Source organism: Symsagittifera roscoffensis, chromosome 5 (assembly GCF_963678635.1).
Source record: "Symsagittifera roscoffensis chromosome 5, txSymRosc1.1, whole genome shotgun sequence".
Taxonomy (NCBI): Eukaryota; Metazoa; Xenacoelomorpha; order Acoela; family Convolutidae; genus Symsagittifera; species Symsagittifera roscoffensis.
The window spans coordinates 47,879,671-47,899,475 of NC_087066.1; the positions used below are offsets into that span (position 1 = coordinate 47,879,671).

At 34.1% G+C, this 19,805-nt stretch overlaps 1 protein-coding gene across 1 annotated transcript; it reads right to left on the reverse strand.

Annotated features, from left to right (window-relative positions):
• Positions 1 to 1,389: 1,389 nt before the first annotated feature.
• On the reverse strand, positions 1,390 to 4,151 carry LOC134845636 (aldehyde dehydrogenase 1A1-like). The gene is made up of 2 exons (XM_063862647.1): positions 3,586 to 4,151; positions 1,390 to 2,910 (listed from the first exon to the last, which is right to left on the reverse strand). Exons 1-2 carry the CDS (start codon positions 3,724 to 3,726, stop codon positions 1,576 to 1,578), a joined length of 1,476 nt encoding a protein of 491 aa, XP_063718717.1. The 5' UTR covers positions 3,727 to 4,151; the 3' UTR covers positions 1,390 to 1,575.
• Positions 4,152 to 19,805: the final 15,654 nt, after the last annotated feature.

Sequence of the window (19,805 nt, forward strand, 5' to 3'; positions counted from 1 at the left end):
TTCAAATCAATAGGAGTTACTCTGCTTTTTTGCAATTTCATTATTTATTTTTTCCAACACCTCTCCAACCTGCTGAATTTCAAGCCAGTGGAAATAAAAGTGACCTTGCAAATACCATTTAGACTCATTAAGATAACGGTGGTAAATAATTAAATAAACCACCGGAAGTTTTTTGTATTTTGATAGCTTGTTGAAACATAGACGGATTTTTCTCTCCAAGTCTTTATCAACCCATAATGAGTTAAAGTCAAACGAATAGTCGAAAACGTTTTCATAATCAGCAATATTCAAATCGCTCACAGTGCCATACTTTTGTTTTGTAGAAATGCACCAAGAGATTTGTTGAAGCTCACTCAAATAAAATTGTTCTTTGAAAATCAACTCGTATTCTTTCTTTGAAATTTCCTTTGCCCTTTCGAGGAAGACGACGTAGCGTTCATTACATAATTTGAAAAATGAGTTTTTTTCTGCGGTTGAAAACACTCTTAATTGTAAATGTTCATTATCAATATCTTCAGTACACCAAGTTCCCTCTAATTTCATTTTTCTTATTTCAAAATTTGACAATTTTATCATTTGGTATATTTTGCCCAGAAACGGCCGCCGCCTTTTGAGAGTAATTTCAATTTACTGCCTTTTCACCATAAAATTTAGGTCAAGTTAAGGAATTAGTTTACTGCTGCCAACAGTTAAGCTACGCTGCCAAAATGGCCGGCGAATTTTTATTATATACCATAAAAGTCAATTCCCCGTTCACTAACAAATTTCAACTAGGTCGAAAGTTCATTTACCCTAAACAAGCATAACAATTAATATGATTCATATAATTAATCAGGACCAATAATTAGGACCCCAAAATTTGGAATTAGAAAGATTTTTGTATCGTGTCCCTTGTTGTTAAGCTAAACTTAGCAAGATCCTAAGTAGGGGGTCTTCTGCTTTTTGGGTGGAAAATCTCTTTCGTTTACAAAATCCTAGGATGAGGGTCCTCCAAAAAATTAAGGACCCCTTTCCTAGGATTTTGCTTTACGTGAGGACCCCCCCCTTAGGAAGGACCCCCCCCTTAGGATCCGGGACACGATACAATACTACTGTTATTGTTCCGATTTTTCTGTTAGGGCATTTGAAAATAGCTAATATGCTCAATTTGCGATAATTTAAGTGTGGTATAATGCGCACTTATGACACGCATAAGAAGCGAATTAATGCATTCCAAAATGAATTGAGACCAGCAAATTAATTATATTATCACAATACGAGACGCTAATCACACCCTTAATATTTTACATAGCAAGTGGGGAGAGAGGGGTTGGAAAAAATGTTTCTTTCTTTTTCTCCTTCTTGCTGTTAACGATCTGAGAGTTTGTTGAGCTGAACATAAAAGCCCCATAAGGATTAGTTATCAATTGTATGAAGTTTCTGTGAAACTATTTACCTCACTTAAAATAAATCTGTTACTATTTTAAGCAAATTATTACTTAAATCTTTACATTATTTTCAGTATTAGTAGTAGTATGTAGATTTATGGCATTAGACAATATTTAATGATGTATCGCCTTTTCATCGTGAATTCAATCACAGAGCGTTGTACACAGTTTTTACTTCAGTGTAGTTTTGTAGTGCATACTCGCCCAATTCCCGTCCGACTCCCGACATCTTGAAACCGCCGAAGGGTGCACGGATGTCAAACACATTGTAGCAGTTCACCCACACTGTTCCTGCGCGAAGATCATTTGAAATCTGAATGGCCCTCTTATGGTCATTAGTCATGACGCCAGCTGCCAGACCATACATGGTCTCATTCGCTCGGTCAATAACCTCGTCAAGGTCTTCGAATTTGAAAATCGACATGACTGGTCCAAAAATTTCCTCTTTCGAAATTCGCATGTCGTCTTTCACGTTTGAAAACACAGTCGGCTCAATGAAGTATCCCTTGTCACCGAATCGTTTTCCGCCCGTTTCCAGCTTCGCGCCCTCTTTTTTCCCAGACTCGATGAGATCGAGAATTTTTTCGAATTGCTCGTTGTCAACTTGTGGACCCTGGTCCGTTCCTTTCTCCATCGGGTTTCCGAGTTTGATGCCCATAGCTTTCGCCTTTGCCTTTTTCACGAATTGTTCGTAAATTGGAGCCTCGACAAAGATTCTGGATCCAGCGGTGCAACACTGACCGTGATTGAAAAACAACCCAACGTGGCAAATGTCAACGGCTTGGTCAATGTCACAGTCTTTGAGAACAATCACCGGCGACTTTCCGCCGCACTCGAGCGTCACCCGCTTCATGTTTTCGGCGGCGTAGCCTTGAATCAGTTTTCCTACTTCTGTCGATCCAGTGAATGCGACCTTGTCGCACTTAGGGTGCTTGGCGAGAGGAGCGCCGCATTCGGGTCCGAATCCAGTCAACATGTTCACAACACCTTTTGGAAAGCCTGCTTCCTTTATCAGATTGGCAACAAAAAGAGCAGTGAAGGGAGTTTGTTCAGCAAGTTTCATGACAACGGTGCAACCAGTAGCCAACGCTGGGCCAAGTTTCCAACAGGCCATCAGGAGCGGGAAGTTCCAGGGTATAATTTGGGCACACACTCCTACTGGCTCGTGTCTGACATAAGTCAGGAAGTTTCCGTCGACTGGGACAACTTTCCCCTGGATTTTATCAGCCCATCCAGCATAGTACCTGAGACACTTGATGCAAAGGTGCAAATCAGCCATGTATGCAATATGGTATGGCTTTCCATTATCCAGGGATTCCAGGGTAGCAAGTTCGACACGGTGCTTCTCGATGAGGTCTGCCAATTTGTACAACAGCTGTCCTCGATCTGAGGCGTCCATTTTCCTCCAGGGAGACTTGCGGTCGAAGGCCGCTACTGCCGCATTCACGGCTATGTTCACGTCGGCTTCTTCGCCTTCAGCGACCTGATAAAAAATTGGGAAACCAGTCTAAGATCATAATGAACCCAAAGCAGGAGCGGAATAAGTGCAAAACGACAAACCAATAACGCAATAGGGCTGATATGTTTTTTTATCAGTCTAAAGCCACACGAACTGTTAAAAAAATTGACTGGTGGATGTCGCCCGATTAATAGCCAGACTATTATAGAAAGGGTTTAGAAGTATGATAGTTTTCATTCTGTTAACATTGCCCTTACGCTATGCCCTTAGGCCATGCTGCTCAGGTCTCCAGCCTCCGAAAACTAAATCTCAAACAAAAATAATTGAGAGTCAGCTAAAAAAACAGTATCCACTAAAACTAATTGATGACTTCTCACAAAAGCAGTCTTTCTGAGTTGTCAAAAAGAAGCATTGCGTCGATGATATTAGAACAAAATTATTGTGATTTCACCAAAAACAAAAGATTTCTGCTTGACGTCCAGAAATCTATACTCAATAAAAAGTCTAAAAGGAGTCCGTTAAAATTGGGTCAATTTTTTGGTTGTAGAGGCGTTTAACAGTGCCGAAAAACAGCAGTGCTGAAAATGGAAAATAGTTCAACAGTGCAGAAAATTGACAACTTATGGCACTGTTGATTATTTCAACTTTCGGCAATGTTGTAATTTGGCACTGTTGCACAGTGCCTGAATGGGTTCCTACCTGGCAAACGACTTCTCCATTTGCTGGGTTGATGACTTCAAACTTCTTGCCGCTCTGTGCGTCTACGAATTCATTGTTGATGAACAGTTGTTTGAATTTGACCTGAATGTTTTTAATTGGTGGAGGCACTTTGTCACTCATTTTGCAATCTGAAGTCACGAATGAGTCGATTTCAATGTGCAAGCTTCAGATTTCAGAGACTTAATAAGAATAAGGCTTCAAACTCAAGGGAGCAAAATTTGCAATGGACCTTATCGAAAACTTACAAACATCAGCTTTTGGTACCGAAATATAAAATAAATTCAGGTATTTATGTTTTTCTCAAACAAACTAGCAAATATAAAATCATGCACACTCGTCGGCGTGACCTGTAGATAATTTGGCTCAAAGTGGTCGCACTTTTGCCCACTGTCCAATAGAAACAGAGCGAATTGTCGAACAAGAGTTCAAATCTCAAGATTCAGAGTGGTTTGTCAAGTAAAGCTAATTTACCAAAACGCGTTTTTTTTTCGACGTATGGCTTCAGATCGAGTATAAACAATATACTTTGAAGATATTCGACTCTATTTAATTGGCTGCAACTAGACTACTGTCGTTGGTCTGAAACAGAAAAATTCTGAGAGCAATAAAAAAACAAAAAAATATTGTCTTACGCTACATGCACGTCGGTAAAACAAATATTAGAAAGGTAATCCAGTTTTTCTTGACAAACATTTAAAGTTATGTTTATTATGATAGTACCCACTAGATACAATAACGTTTTTGATATCAGAGCACTTTACGACAGAGCGCTTTTCCAATATTTTAGAGTGTTCCGCGGAGCAAAAAAGTAACCGATTACTGTGAAGTGGAACCTGATCTAAACTACATTCTATGATTGGATAAATTAGATATTTTACCAATGTAAAGTATTTAATATTAACCAATCATGATCCATCTGACTAACAATCCACTTATTTGTAAGTGCTGAAATTACTTGTAATTTCAGCACCAGAGAGATTTGAATTTAACTTAGAAGTTAGTTGAACTCTCCCGAGTACTTCAGCAGCCGCAATAAACCAGTATACCCTAGATCTATTGAGCCTAGCAGAGACTAGTTAAACAACCTGAGACTAGATAGTATAAGAGTAAGATTAGGATCGGTATTAGACTAAGAAGTTGCACGAATCTATCCGGCCGAAAATAAGATAGCGTGACGAGCAGACGGTGTACCCTATCCGAAATTACTCTATGAGTTATACCCATCGGTCCTAACTCATCTGGTGCGACCATAAGTCTCGAACAAGACCTTAATAGCTTAGAATTAACCAATAATAGATTAGAATTTAGACAAAACATTTACAAAATGTTATACGACAATAATTTAATCGAAATGTCTCTACGACTCAATAGATCAGAGCCAATATTCCGAACGATAACAGAACTACCCGGAATTGGAAGAAGACCTCGAACCAGAGACGACATACGACAAAGCAGAAACTTACCATATAGTTATATGATAGTTCGGCAAAAGCCAGAACAAACTTTTGTATTTAGAATACTACTAGCAATGAATTTAGATTTTCATTTGCAAACATAAAATTTTGAAGTCAATCTTCAAAATCATTTCAGGCGCTAAACAAAATTATTAATATACAATAACGATTGATAAAAAGATCTCAGATCGTTTTCCTAAATTCTGCAGTAATATACAAAACATGTTTGAAAAATATTTATTGAAAAATCAAAATAAAAATTAGTAGCATGAGAATAAATGGTTAGTAATTATAAATCATCCTGTTGTTCCAGCTTCATCACCTAAACATAACAGCATTCATACATTCATAAGCTCACTAATATCATAAAAATACTAAATCTTTTCTTTACACAAATTTAAATCATTTTAAACTTAAATTCACTTAATTTTAAAATCAGATCATCAAGGCCTATCCTTGGATCTTAAATCATTTTCTATTTAATTAAATTTAAAACTTGATCATCAAGGCCTATCCTTGGATCAAAAAGAACAACTTTGTTCTCCCCCACCCATTTAACTAGTGTCTAACGACCTCAAACGTCGATTCACTATCCAACCCTTTCTAAAAACCCTGGACTAATAGAAATTTTTGAACAAAACTAATCATTCAAATTAGGATAAACAGTGAAGAACTTCGGTTATTCATCCTTCACTTGATCCCCCCTCTTACCAGACCCAGGATAAATCTTAGACTTAGTAAGTTTAAAATAGTATCCAACGAACTACTCGCGTTCTAATTATACCTGAACCTTGTGGATCGATTTACTATTCTCCAACCCTGAACACAATCACTACCCTTAAGTAAGATTAAGTAAGTTAACACCTTAGCTTATACTAGCCACGAGAAAGTATAAAATCATTCTTCGGAATCGATATACTTTTCTCCCCAACCCTGAACAAATAGACCCAGGTTAGGCTAACAAAAAGTCGTAAGGACTAACAGTTTAAGCAAATAGAAATCATTTAACAACCTTTTGCACCCGTCATCCTAAACCTTATGTCATTTAAAAACCTAGGAAATAAACAAACAATCGTTTTACACAATTGTGAAATAGATAACAAAAAATACGACCTTGTAATCACACCTCATACACAAACAGTTGGATACATTCGAACAAAACGACAAACACTAAAGAGAAAAATAATAACTAAACAAAGACAAATTACACGAAAAAGATTTTCAAAAAATCGAAACGCATTTTCAGAATCAGAAACCAACAGTTTAGACGAACTTTATAAACTACAAGAATCAATAGATAAAAATTGCCCAATTCACGATCAATTATATTTCTCTGACTCAGAAACAACTTCAAATTCATCAAAAAGAGGAAAAAGAAGAATAAAAAAGCAGTATAAACACAAACCAGTACATTTATACAATTGGAATCAACCAATTAGACACATTGATAATTACATATTAACAGTCATCGAACGAAAAAATGAGCTCAACGCACACCCCAGGTGAAGAAAGTCCAGATGATGATGATATCTTCCCCTTTATCGTAGATGCAACCACTGATAGAGGACAGCATATATTTTGCAAAAATTTACTCTTAAATTTGTTTGAACCCGGAATCAGTCCATGTAAAACAGAGTTCCCAGATGTAAAAATCAAAAGACAAATTATCGATCACTATCTAAAAGATATATGTAACTTAACACAACAATACGGAATCTACTCCATAGAATTCAACTCACCAAATCAGAATCACAATAAATATACAATTCAAACAGACGACCTTGATTTAGAATTTTCAAAAGTATTCTCAGAATATATAAAAAGCATCCAATATCATAACTCACAAAGAGCAAACTCCATATTCACCAATGAAGTTTTTGCAATAATATATAGTTATATCTCGATATTAGAAAACGAAATCCCAATCACAAATGTCTCACCGACAGAAGCATCTAAACATATAAGAGTACGACATGAAATCACACTACTCTCTAGTTTTCTAAATATAATTAAAGAAAATTTCACGAAAGATGAAGTTTCCCAACATACAAAAAACACGACTTACAAAAAATTTTGGCATGGTTCATAATAGATTATTTCACACATAATATTGATTTAATTTCACAAGCAAGAAAAAATTTTAGACCCCAAAACTCAAATGATGATACTGCCATCACAGAACAATCAGACTATGTTTGGGACCCCGAATGGTCTCATCCCGCATTCATAAACTTCCCACAATCAATCTCAAGTCAAGCAATAAGTACGATATCTTATGTAAGAGATTATGTAAGAGTAATACCATTAACCATTGATGCAACACCATTAAACTATAATACATTCTTACCCGATATGCAAAATAATAGTTTAAACTCTACAGTCATACACAATGAAAACCTCAATGGAACTAGGAATCTTACTCAACAAGATATCCAGACACCATCACACTTCATAAATGAAGAAATCGTACACACAACAACTACACAACAAAGTATTTCACCAATACGTCCAAACTTAACAACACCAAGAAATACAAATCCTTCACAAACACAGGTAACCTTACAATCAACCGTTAAACCTTTGGTTGCCCCAAAATATTCACACATGGATTACCAAACATACAGACCCATGACAATACCGCCAAAAACACGCAAAACGTTCACTAGAAACAATTTTGCAGACCATAATTATAATTACACACATCCATCAAAAACAAATTATCAAACACGAAAAATTTTTAGTAATTATACAAGATCTCGAAACTGGGATAACTCAATGGCACCACCTAATTCAGTAAATTTCCAAACAAATTTACATCCTCCACAGGATCGTAGTGAAAACTATCCATTTTTTCAACAAAATAAAAATAAAAAACAAACATCTTATCAAATGGATTACTTATCCTCAGATGATGATTTCTTACAACCAGATATATTTGCACCCTATAATCAAGAATATCGTGGACAAGGAATACAGAAACCACATACATATCATAGAATTTTTTCTCCACAACCAATAGATACACAAAATCAACAACCAATTCAGCAACAAAACCCAATTAATACACAATCTTTTCAACCAATTCAGCAACAAAACCCAATGATTGCAAACTCGTACCAACCAACACAAATGCAAAATGAAATACCACTCCCATATTATCTTCAACAACACGAAATAACAAGAAATCAACTTTCAAATTTTTCTCAAATGCCAAATGCAGCAGAATCATTACAAATGACAATGAATCCATACCTTATGGGTGGATCATCAATAACATCAAATAAACCTTTAATGGTATTCACAGGAACAGACCCTGAATATTCTGTAGAAGACTATTTAAATGCAGTAACAGCAAATTTAATTTTAAATATAGGACCTGAACCAATTAATACGCCACTACATCAAAACTGGATACATCGACGCACAGCTTTGATACAAACAACTTTAGATGGCGCAGCCCAAAAATGGTTTTCAGTATTGCCTATAGAAATAAAATCAAATTGGAAAAGGTTTACACAAGAATTTTCAAAAATGTTTGACTCCGAAAGAAACAAACAACAACAAAGAGTTTTATGTAATGAAATTCGCAGATTACCAAACGAAACCATCAAGCAATTAGCAGTACGAATCGAAACACTAGTTCGAAAAGCATATTCATTAAATACACATGACTATAAAAACACAAAGATGACAGAAATCTTAATGATGACCTTAACACCGCAATTAAGAAAAATAGCAATAAAAAAGAGAGCATCCCATCCTTCTTCAATTCGAGAACCCGATTTAGATTTTCGAAAACTAGTAGACAAACTAGAACAAGCAGAAATCACGATGAAACTCGAAGAAACGGAAAATCTGAAATTACAATACGTTAACAGAATTGAAACAGCTTCCACAAATATAAACAATATACAGGAATCAGATACAGACCTCGTTGAAAAAATCACTGAAATACTCAATATTTACGAAAAACACCCAAACTTTAAAGGCAAACCATCTTTCAAAAAATGGTGTAATTATTGCCGACGATACGACATAGTATTTCTGAATGTAGACAAAAACAGCAAGACAATCAAAATAAACCTCAAAAATATAAAGAACCAAATAAATCATTCTATCAATATATGAAAAAAGATCAAAATCTACCGAACAAAACAGTCTACAGCAACAACAGTTCAGGAAAACCACTCCCGAACAATACAAATTATACAAGAAATCAATCACCATATAACTCAAGTTATAGAGGAAGATCACCAGAACGAAGAAACACGCAAAATTCATCACAAAATCACTACAATAGACCAAATAGTCGAAATAACTATTCCAGATCAAATTCAAATACACAACGATTTGTTTCTAGATCTAATTCCCAATCAAGAAATAATTACTATCCAAACAATCAATCACGAAATTCATCATACAATAGGAATAGAAACTACTCCAATAATCGGAATAGAAGTTATTCAAACAACCGAAACCAGAATTACACAAACAATTAATCAAGGAATAATTCATATAATAGATCGAACTATAACAGAACAAACAATAATTACCAAAATAGATCGCGAAATAATTCACAAAATCGACACTCAAGTTATAATAATCGTTATAGAAATTATTCCCAATCACCACACCGGAATAATAATAACTATAATAATTCTAATAATCGCCACAGAAGTAGTACACCTAAACATCAAAGACATATTAATCAAGTACAATCTAATCCAGAAACAACATCAGACCCTCCAGGTATTGATGACACAGTAACTGATACGTTACAACTCAATCAAATAAACTGTGGATCATCAGATTCAGAAAGCGATGCAGAAAACACTCTCTCCATCAATATGATAAAAGTCGAAAATGACTATGAACCTGTTATATATGAACAACTTTTTTCATCACACATATATGAGAATCAATCAGAACTCCTTCACAATTATTATATTGAACCCATCCATTCCACACCGACGACACAAAAAACTAATGAAATTAACACTACAAATCAACCCAATGAGAACGAAAAAACAGAATGCTTGAATACAAATCACATCTATCAAAACATACAAAAAGAACAACCCAAAGAAAAAATTTGGACAATACCATTTCTTTTAGAAAGTCCAAGAAGCAAAGAATTTCAACCACCAGATCTTGAAATTGATTTTTTAATTGATTCAGGAGCAGAATCAAATATAATAAACATTCCCACATGGAATGAAATAAAAACCTTACACCCAAAGCTAACACCTCTTGAAACCTCCAGCAAACTAGCAACAGCACAAGGATCAACATTAATAAACTACGGAAAAATTCAATTATTTCTTCTCCCCACAAGAACAATGGAGCAAAACAAAATTTTAACCAAACCATTTAAACAAATATTCCATATCACTGATATTAAACACAATATCATTGGAATACCATTTATCTCTAAATACATACCAACAATCAACATCTTGAATAGTAAAATATTAATCAAAGATAAATATACAAAAACAAAAGACACATCCCTAACATTTTTTCAAAGATTAAATAAACAACCACCATTCTTTTCAAAATTTTACCCAATATATAACCAACAAAGAAAACACTTGAAACCACTATCAGGAAACATCTATAATTTTTCAATCAAACAAGTTCACCAATATGATAAAAAACAAAACAAACAAAAATTTTATATGTCAAATTTTGAATTCAAACCTATTCATAAGTTTTTCAAAATCACAATCTCATCAATAAAATATTTGAAAAACTCGAATTCAGATATTATTTCCTTACATGTATACAACAATACACCTTACCAAGTAACATTACCTTTAGGACTTTTAGGCTATTGCGAAACCAACGCTACAATATCACCAATACACGAAAAAGCATATCGTGTAAATAATATACTCCAATTACTAGATATTTGCCAATCCACAATCCTTAATGAAGAATTATCTATAAAATAATATAATAAGTAACGAAAACAGAAATACGGATTATTTCACAAAAACCCCATATTTCAAACCTACATTCAACATAAGTAACTACACAGAGAATCAACAGAAATTTTTAACAATGTTTAATTTCCAACATTCACAAATAACACAAGACGAATTTGAAAAACTAGCCAAACAGCTAATTAAATATTCATCAGTCTATGCAACATCCAAATTTGATGTTGGCAAAATCAGCTCATCACTACATCTCCCATTAAAACCAGACGCAGTTTTCAAAAAACAAAGAGCAAGTAAAGTACCAATTCACTTACACGATAAAGTGAACAGATTACTCGACATTTTAGAACAATACAACATTATATCACCAGTAAACAAAGAAGAACAACCAAAAGGCAACACATTTATCAACCCTGTTATCATTCTAGCCAAAGGAGAATCATTAAAAATTGTTCTCGATGCTAGATACCTCAACTCACTCATAGATGAATCAAAGTGTAATTGGCCCATTGAACCAATACAAGTTATTTTAACAAAAATAAACGGAAAATACTTTGCCACCGCCGATATGAACAGTGCATATAATCAAATGCCATTAGATGAACAATCACGACGTTTAACACAATTTGTTATTGGAAACCAACAATACGAATTCAATCGCTTATTCTATGGAATATCCATAGGACCAGCAGCATTTTCAGCTTTTATGAGCAAAATTTTTCGACCACTAATACTCAAGAAAAACGCAATCACCTATTTAGACGATGTTTTTATGCAATCACAGACAAAAGAGGAAATGTTCAATGTTTTAGAACAATATCACCAAATACTTCAGAACGAAAATCTGAAGGCCGCACCCGATAAATCACACTTCTTTTTGACAAAAGTTAAATTCTTAGGACATAATATAGAAAGAAAAACAATCACTCCATTGAAATCACGTATAGACGCTATTCAAAAACTCCAACCACCAACAAATAAAAAGAAAATCCAAGAATTCCTTGGAATGTTAAACTTTTTAAGCAAATATGTTTATAAAATGCAATTATATCTACGACCATTCTATAATATACTTAGACAACAAAATAATTTTGAATGGAATACAGAACATCAAGCACGATTTGAAGAAATTAAAAAACTTCTAACTGAACAAATTTCAAACACAATTCCAGATTCAAATCAACCATTTTATGCAATGTGCGATGCTTCGAACTTTGGCATCGGCGCAGCATTATTACAATCACATAATGGTACAAATAAAATGAACCTCATATCAGCAAATTCTCGATTATTCACTCAAGCAGAGCTACGACTCTCAACTCTAATGAGAGAATGTACAGCCATAATATATACACTAACAGAATATGAATTTCTGATACTTGGATCAAAACATCCCACAGTTCTATTCACAGACCATAAACCAATCATCTTTCTTTTTACACAAAAGTCTAATCCAAACCACCGAGTTTATAGATTTCAACTAATTTTAATGAAATTCCCAAACTTACATATAGTTTGGACCGCAGGAAAAAATCTTGCATTACCAGACACCTTAAGTCGAAATACGCCACCTGAATTACTTACACGTAAAACCACAGTTGAAATACCCAAAAATATAAAATTCTACCTTGCAGAAAATGAAACATCACCCCGATTGGAATGCAAATATGCAGTAAAAACTGACGTTGAACAATCACAAATAAATAAGTTACAACATTTCCCACTTTATTTAGATTGTCAAAATAATCACTATGAAGTTGATCTACTTGGAACATCAACTCTTAAACCAATCCCATATTCACAATGGATAAAAAATAACACCCAACAAAAAAGAATAAAACAACACCTGCCTAAAAAAGACCATTTTCCACTAATTGAAAAAGAAAATTTAACTGATAAAATAAACTTATCAGGACCACAAACAAACGATTCAAAATACACAATAAATCAAGTTTTTGACCTCCATGACCCACTTGATACAATACCCTTATCTAAATTAGAAATTGAAAACATTTTTGTCCCCCCAATAGAAACAATTACAATTTCAACACTGAAACAATATCAAAACCTTGACCCAGTAATTCGACAACTGAAATCATGGCACAAATATAAAACTAAACCTATCAAAGCAGATTCAACTATTCTAGGAAACAAAACACTCCTCCGATATTTTCGAAAATTCAATAATACAACAATTAACGAAAACACAGACCTTCTAGAATACAAACTAAATGAATCTACAGTTCCCTGTCTCCCTTTAAGTATGATTCTCATAGCTTTTAATATTTCACATACACAAAATATTAAAGGACACTCTGGATCAGAGAAAACATATTCAAATTTTATACAAAACTTTTATTTCCCAAATGCACCAATTTGGATAAAAGTACTATGCAATGACTGTATAGTATGTCAACTGAATAAACCTTACCCAAATCAAAAACAAATAGCACAAAAACAAGATTTTAAAGGACAAAGTTTGTACTTTAATCATCGTATCTCATTTGATACCAAAGGACCAATTTCACCCTCATCCGAAGGAAACTCCTACATTATGGTAATTGTTGACGCATTTACACATTATGTAGCACTTAACCCAGTACCACATTGTAACGCTTATTATGCTTACACAACGCTTTATGAACACTGGATAGCAAAATTCGGACTACCAGAAATTTTAGTTACAGACAACGGTACAGAATTCATAAATAATGAAATCATCACACTATGTCATTTATATAACAGTAAAAACAAACCACGTACATCTCACGCACCTTGGACAAACGGCTTAGTCGAAGGTATGAACCGTTCATTACAAGAATATCTCAGATGTATCATCAATGGAAATGATACAAGATATACCGAATGGTCAGCAGATGTAAAACTATTTCCCTTAGCATATAATTCACAAATCACGACAACTTTAGGAATGTCACCATATGAAATGGTTTTTAACCAAAAGCCACGCAAACCAATAATGTTTACAGCAAACTCTCACAAAAACGCACAAGGTTATTGTCAACCAAATAAAGACTCAATTTGTTATAACCTACCATTACATACACACGATGAAGATCATTTTCATCACCCACAAATTCTTAAATTAGCCTCCGGTACACACACCGAATGGATTTTAAACAGAGATAAAAAACACAATGAAATTTACCAAAAAGTAACAAAAAAGTTGTTACAAAGGCAAAATATTAATGAACAAATAAATTCACGCTTTACACCAGCCTCTGATTTAAAAATTGGAACATTTGTTTTAATACCCAATTTTAATACTCAAAAAGGAATTTCAAAAAAGTTACAACCCCTTCGTAAAGGACCATACCAATTAATTGCAAAACCCACTGATGTCACATATAAAATCACCGACTCAGACAAAAAAGAAATCGTTCAACACCGAAATAACCTATTACCTTATTATCCAAAAGAATACGCACTCCGCGAACTAACTCAATTATATTCTTTTACAGGTTTAAAAGTTATTCAAAATGACCCACATACGGAAAACATAACAAAGGAACAAAATGATATTCACCTCGGAAATCAAAATACAAAATCAACCACCACAAAAAACAATACAAAATATCTAGATCAAAATACATCTCAAAAAGAAAGAAAAAATAGAAAAATGACAGAACAAATAATACCCCAAGATCAAATCGACAAATCAGAACATAGAAAGTCTTCACGACTTAGAAATCAACCACGTAAAAATTATAAATTATTTATCCCACAATCTAAAATATTAAAGAAAGTTGAATTTCAAAAACAACTTTAATTCTACATTTAATAATCTTTGCACCTCTGAAACATTTTACATTTTCAATTTTCAAGATAATATGCTGACAAACACGCAGCGATTCTAGTTCAAAATTAGCCAATAGGATTCATCCAATCCGTCACCTTCTATAACTTTAACACAAACCAACTAGACGAAAAATATTAAACTCCAGGCATATCTATAACTATAACTCTACGACCTCCAGGTCAAAAATAAGCAAACCACTCCAACTTGACAACTAAAATAAATATCACCATAATATCATAACCCTCCCTTATCTAATAAACCAAAGATCAACAATATTTCCCCAACTCAGACCTCAAATATCCCCCAAACAAATATATTAAATTAGCCTAAGGTAAAAGAACAACCATTTTATTTAGCCTAAAGTATAAAAATCTCAAAAATACCCCAGATCATTTGACAAATGAAAATAAAGACAAAAAAGACTTCCCGATCACCATAAAAATTGCCCCCAACAATTTTTTACAAAACTCAACCCACTTGTCAAAAAACTAATAAATAATCCGACCACACTTGAAAATTGCCCCAAACAACAAAAAATATTCGATCACGAAGTCATTTCTTAAATGCTCTTCTATCAAACAGTCACTAAAATTATCACAAACCTCAAACAATTTTTTACGATACTTGAAACTTTCATAATATTTCTTTTTGATATCCTTGAATCTTTTCTAATAATCTTAATCATTTTTTGTAATATTTTTTAAATTTTCTACACTATATTCGAACTATTTCTCCAACTTTCAAAAACCCTTGATTATATCCACAGGTACGATTTATACAACTTGTCTAAATGATACGAACTATTTTCAGTAGAACTGATATTTTTCTACTATTTGTAATTTTCATAACATTTCTATCATCCCTCATTTTGACCATATGCAAATGTATAAAGAAAGCAATCATCACATTCGCTCTAGCAACAATCCTCCTAATTCTTTTCTTAGAAGAATACTATAATAAACATTAACTTTTTCACTAAAAGAATAGACCAAAAAGCTATCAAAAATTGCTACCCAACAGTCACAAAGTCAGTCTTCACCGACATCATCCCAAGATAACCCAACAACACCTTCAACTACCCAAAATTCTCAAACATCTACACGAATTTCCTTTCAAGATAACCCATACACTTTTGAAGAACGACACGCTCGTTTATCAGAACCATTAGAACCAGTTCAACGACAAGCACCTCTAAGCGAACCAACATATAACTTATACCCAACACTACCACAAGAATTAAGTAGAATAAGAAATCCTAGTCAAAACCAAAATACAGTCGAAATAAATAGACAAATTATACATCCTCGACGAAACAGAAATTTTCAAACTCCCCGAGTTCATTTTGATATACCTCAATCCCCATCACCAAGTACTCCGGAAAACCCAATTAGCATATTACCGGAAAATACTCCAACAAAACAGTTTACAATTAAAGTTTGAAATCACAGTTAAATTAAACAACATTACTCAACATCCCTACCCCTTAAACCCACCAAACATAACAGCTCAATCACTACCACCACCATTTATAACCACTGAAGTAATATATAAATACGACAGATATACCAAAAAGACAATTGGTTACATCACATTTTATAACCCATACTCAGGATTATCATACACATGTATATTCTAAAATTATTAATTTTTCTCCAACTCCTTTTTCTAGTAATCTCAAATCAAAACATAAACCCTTCTCCCCGCACAGGACCCCAAGATTTATTAGTAACACGTTACGATTGTGAAGAAAACGAACAAAAAACACTACACAAGTATGCAATAAATCAAGTATCACAATGCGAAACAGAACCCCAAGCCATAGAAACTACAAAGGTAATAGCAACACTTTATTCAAAAGCCCGAGCAACTACAGTTATAGGATATAAATTCACAGCAACATTTTCTGATAAGAAAGTACATTGTTCACAAGTCTCAAACGGAAATAAAAACCGACTTGACCATGAATCATTCTACCAGAGTAATATAGAACGACTTTTACATCTCAATCCCGAAGATTGTAAAAACGAGTTACTCCGACTAAACATCACAAAAAATAAAAACACAGATAGAAATTTAGTATATTTCCAAGTTTTTTCAGATTCTGTACATCAAGCAGAACTTGAAAGATATCAAGGACATATAAAATTAGATGAAAAATACCCATACAACGGCGCACACGGACGATTAACCTATGACATGCACGATAAACACTGGATACCACACATTGGTATAAATGACCCATCAAACTGCAAAGCAGACACAAAAAATAAAGGATACCAAGAAATAATGTTTTTCGATTGGAAAATACAACTCGAAAAAATACAACTCACACGAGATTTATCAGACAACACAATGATCTATCAAGGAATTAGATTACCTTGTAAAAACGACCAAAGTTATTGCGACCCTACAACAAGAACACAAGCAACAATTGTTTGGTTCCCCGAAGACACATGTACAACATTTCAAGTAGCAAAAATACACGCTCGTATGATAAAATTTCACGAAAAATATTTTATACAATCAATACCATATGAACAAGTAAATCCATTACGAAAAATAAGTTCTAATTTTAGAAACATTCATAATATAGAAAAAAAATTAACACGTTTTCAAATATATCAAGAAACAGAACTTGCATGTAAATACAGAAACCCACTTCACAAAACAATACTCTGAAATATTAGTTGAATACGAAAATGGATTCCACATGACCACTGGAAAACTAAAAGTTGACCCATACGCCACAAGTCATCCTCCAAATGAAGGAACATCATACATACCAGTTCATTTTCAAAAGAATACAGGTCAACCTGGTGGACATTTAAAGCCCCAAAACGATCAAAGCACACGTTTACAAGAACTATCACTAATGAATAGTACATATTTTGGTAATATCCACTATGATATTCACTTAGATATGAAACTAGACTACACGATTAGCCGAATTTTTCAAGAAATGTCACTCTCCGAATTAGAAACACTACACCAACTATGCGAATTAGAAAGAACACAAATATTACAATCACTTGCACTAGCAGTATTAAAAATACCCTACGCAGGATATTTACTATCAGGAAATAGATCAAATTTTTTAGACTATGAAGGAAACATCTTATGGTTTTATACTTGTACTAAAAAAGCATCACCACTATACGTTTTTGAAGATAAACGATGCTATAAAAGAATCCCTATCTTTTATAAGAATAAAGTACATTTCGTTGACACACTTTCACGAAGAACCTATTTCTGGGATACCGCAGTCCCATGTGGATCAGAAAATAGCCACAACGTAGTACAACTAAACCCTGATGAAGATAAATATTACCTTCTCACCCCATATCCCACATTAATGCAATCACTCAAAAAATTTTCACCAGAAAGCATTCGCGCTATCGCTCGAAACCCAAATATAGACTTACAATCAATAGGAATATACTCAAAATCAGATATTCAACATCACATTAGAACACAACAATTCCAAGAATTATTAACACAAATGGACACAATACAAAGACAATCAATTGACCAAAACTTACGCAAACTTGCCGAAACCGCAGGATTTGCTGACATCTATACGCAAGACTATAGCGGATATTTTAAAGACATTAAAGATTATATATATCTAAACGGTGAAAAATACCGTCCCCAAAATATATCACCCATCAATATTTTTAGCTTTGTTACACTCAAGAATGAGATTCTTGATTTTCTAGGATGGCCCTACTACATCTTAGAAAAACTGACTATTTTATACGCAATGTTTAACTTTATTGGATTTCTTTTTTCACTCTTAAAAGGAATCTATAACACATGTGCTATACACACACAAGTCAATAGACAAGCAAGTGTAGCACGCATACTATTTGCAGGATTTTTTGGAATCTTTTCTACATCTATAAACAAAATTCTTTTAGACGCACAAATAAAAGAATATAACACAAAAATAGCAACAAGACAGAACACATACGACGAAGAACATAACAATGTAGACACAACGCCAACAGCACCACAGTTACCACCCCTACCACATAACCATCCATTATCCCTAGTCCCACGTAATTTTCGAAACTTAGCAATAACACATAATCCAAATTTTAGACCAACCATATCACAAAGTCCCATCCAACATATAATGCCACACCACTCACAAGATGAAAATACTTATGAACAAATTATAGAACAACCCCATACCACCGCTTTTCAGTCTCAAAATAATAATTTTTTTAGCCCACGATGAGCCGACAACTTGGATCCCTACACCGATCAAATTCCCACCCAACCAACCTCACCACTCCAATCCCAATAATACCACTTTTTGCTTTTCCGCCACCCGATTTCCCCACCAGTAATGTAACATCCGGCATGAATTCCGATACTAATTCACTAATCTCAGTTTTATACTCCATCTCACAACTCAATAACCCGAATATTGAAACCCCCGATGAATTTGCCGACTCTGAACCATCTTCATCAAATAATTTTCACACCAATTCCTCAAATTTTTCCCAACCCCCTTTTCAACCCATACTACCAAATAACCCTGACCCAACCAATTCTACACCCTCTTATGCTTCCCAAGTCACCCCAACCTACTCCTCACTTAACTCAGACCAATCATCTCATTCTCCAGACACCCCTCGAATCTCCCCAGAACTAGAAAATTTCATTACCCTACAACAACAACCCTATCACCTTGACACCCCAACCATAAACCAAATCTCATCCACAATAGATTCATCCAACCCTCCTACCCCTACACCATCTTCAATTTATACTGAATCATTAGCACCATCATCCACATCTACTGAATCTTCACTCAGCACTAATAGAGCTTACCGCACTTTTAAAAGAAAGTTCCCCAACCATCCTTTCCCAGCGAAACCAGGAACAGCCCGTGAATATATGAACCATCCAAAACACACTAACACAAAAGAATTTTTAGCTATCACCTTACCCTCATTTCCACAATACACCTTAAACACC

Bases quoted from the DNA above. Each gene is read 5' to 3' on its own strand.
- LOC134845636 (XM_063862647.1), bottom strand. From the start codon at position 3,726: ATGAGTGACAAAGTGCCTCCACCAATTAAAAACATTCAGGTCAAATTC. The intron at 2,911-3,585 runs GTAGGAACCCAT...ATTTTTTATCAG, and splicing joins ATGGAGAAGTCGTTTGCCAG to GTCGCTGAAGGCGAAGAAGC.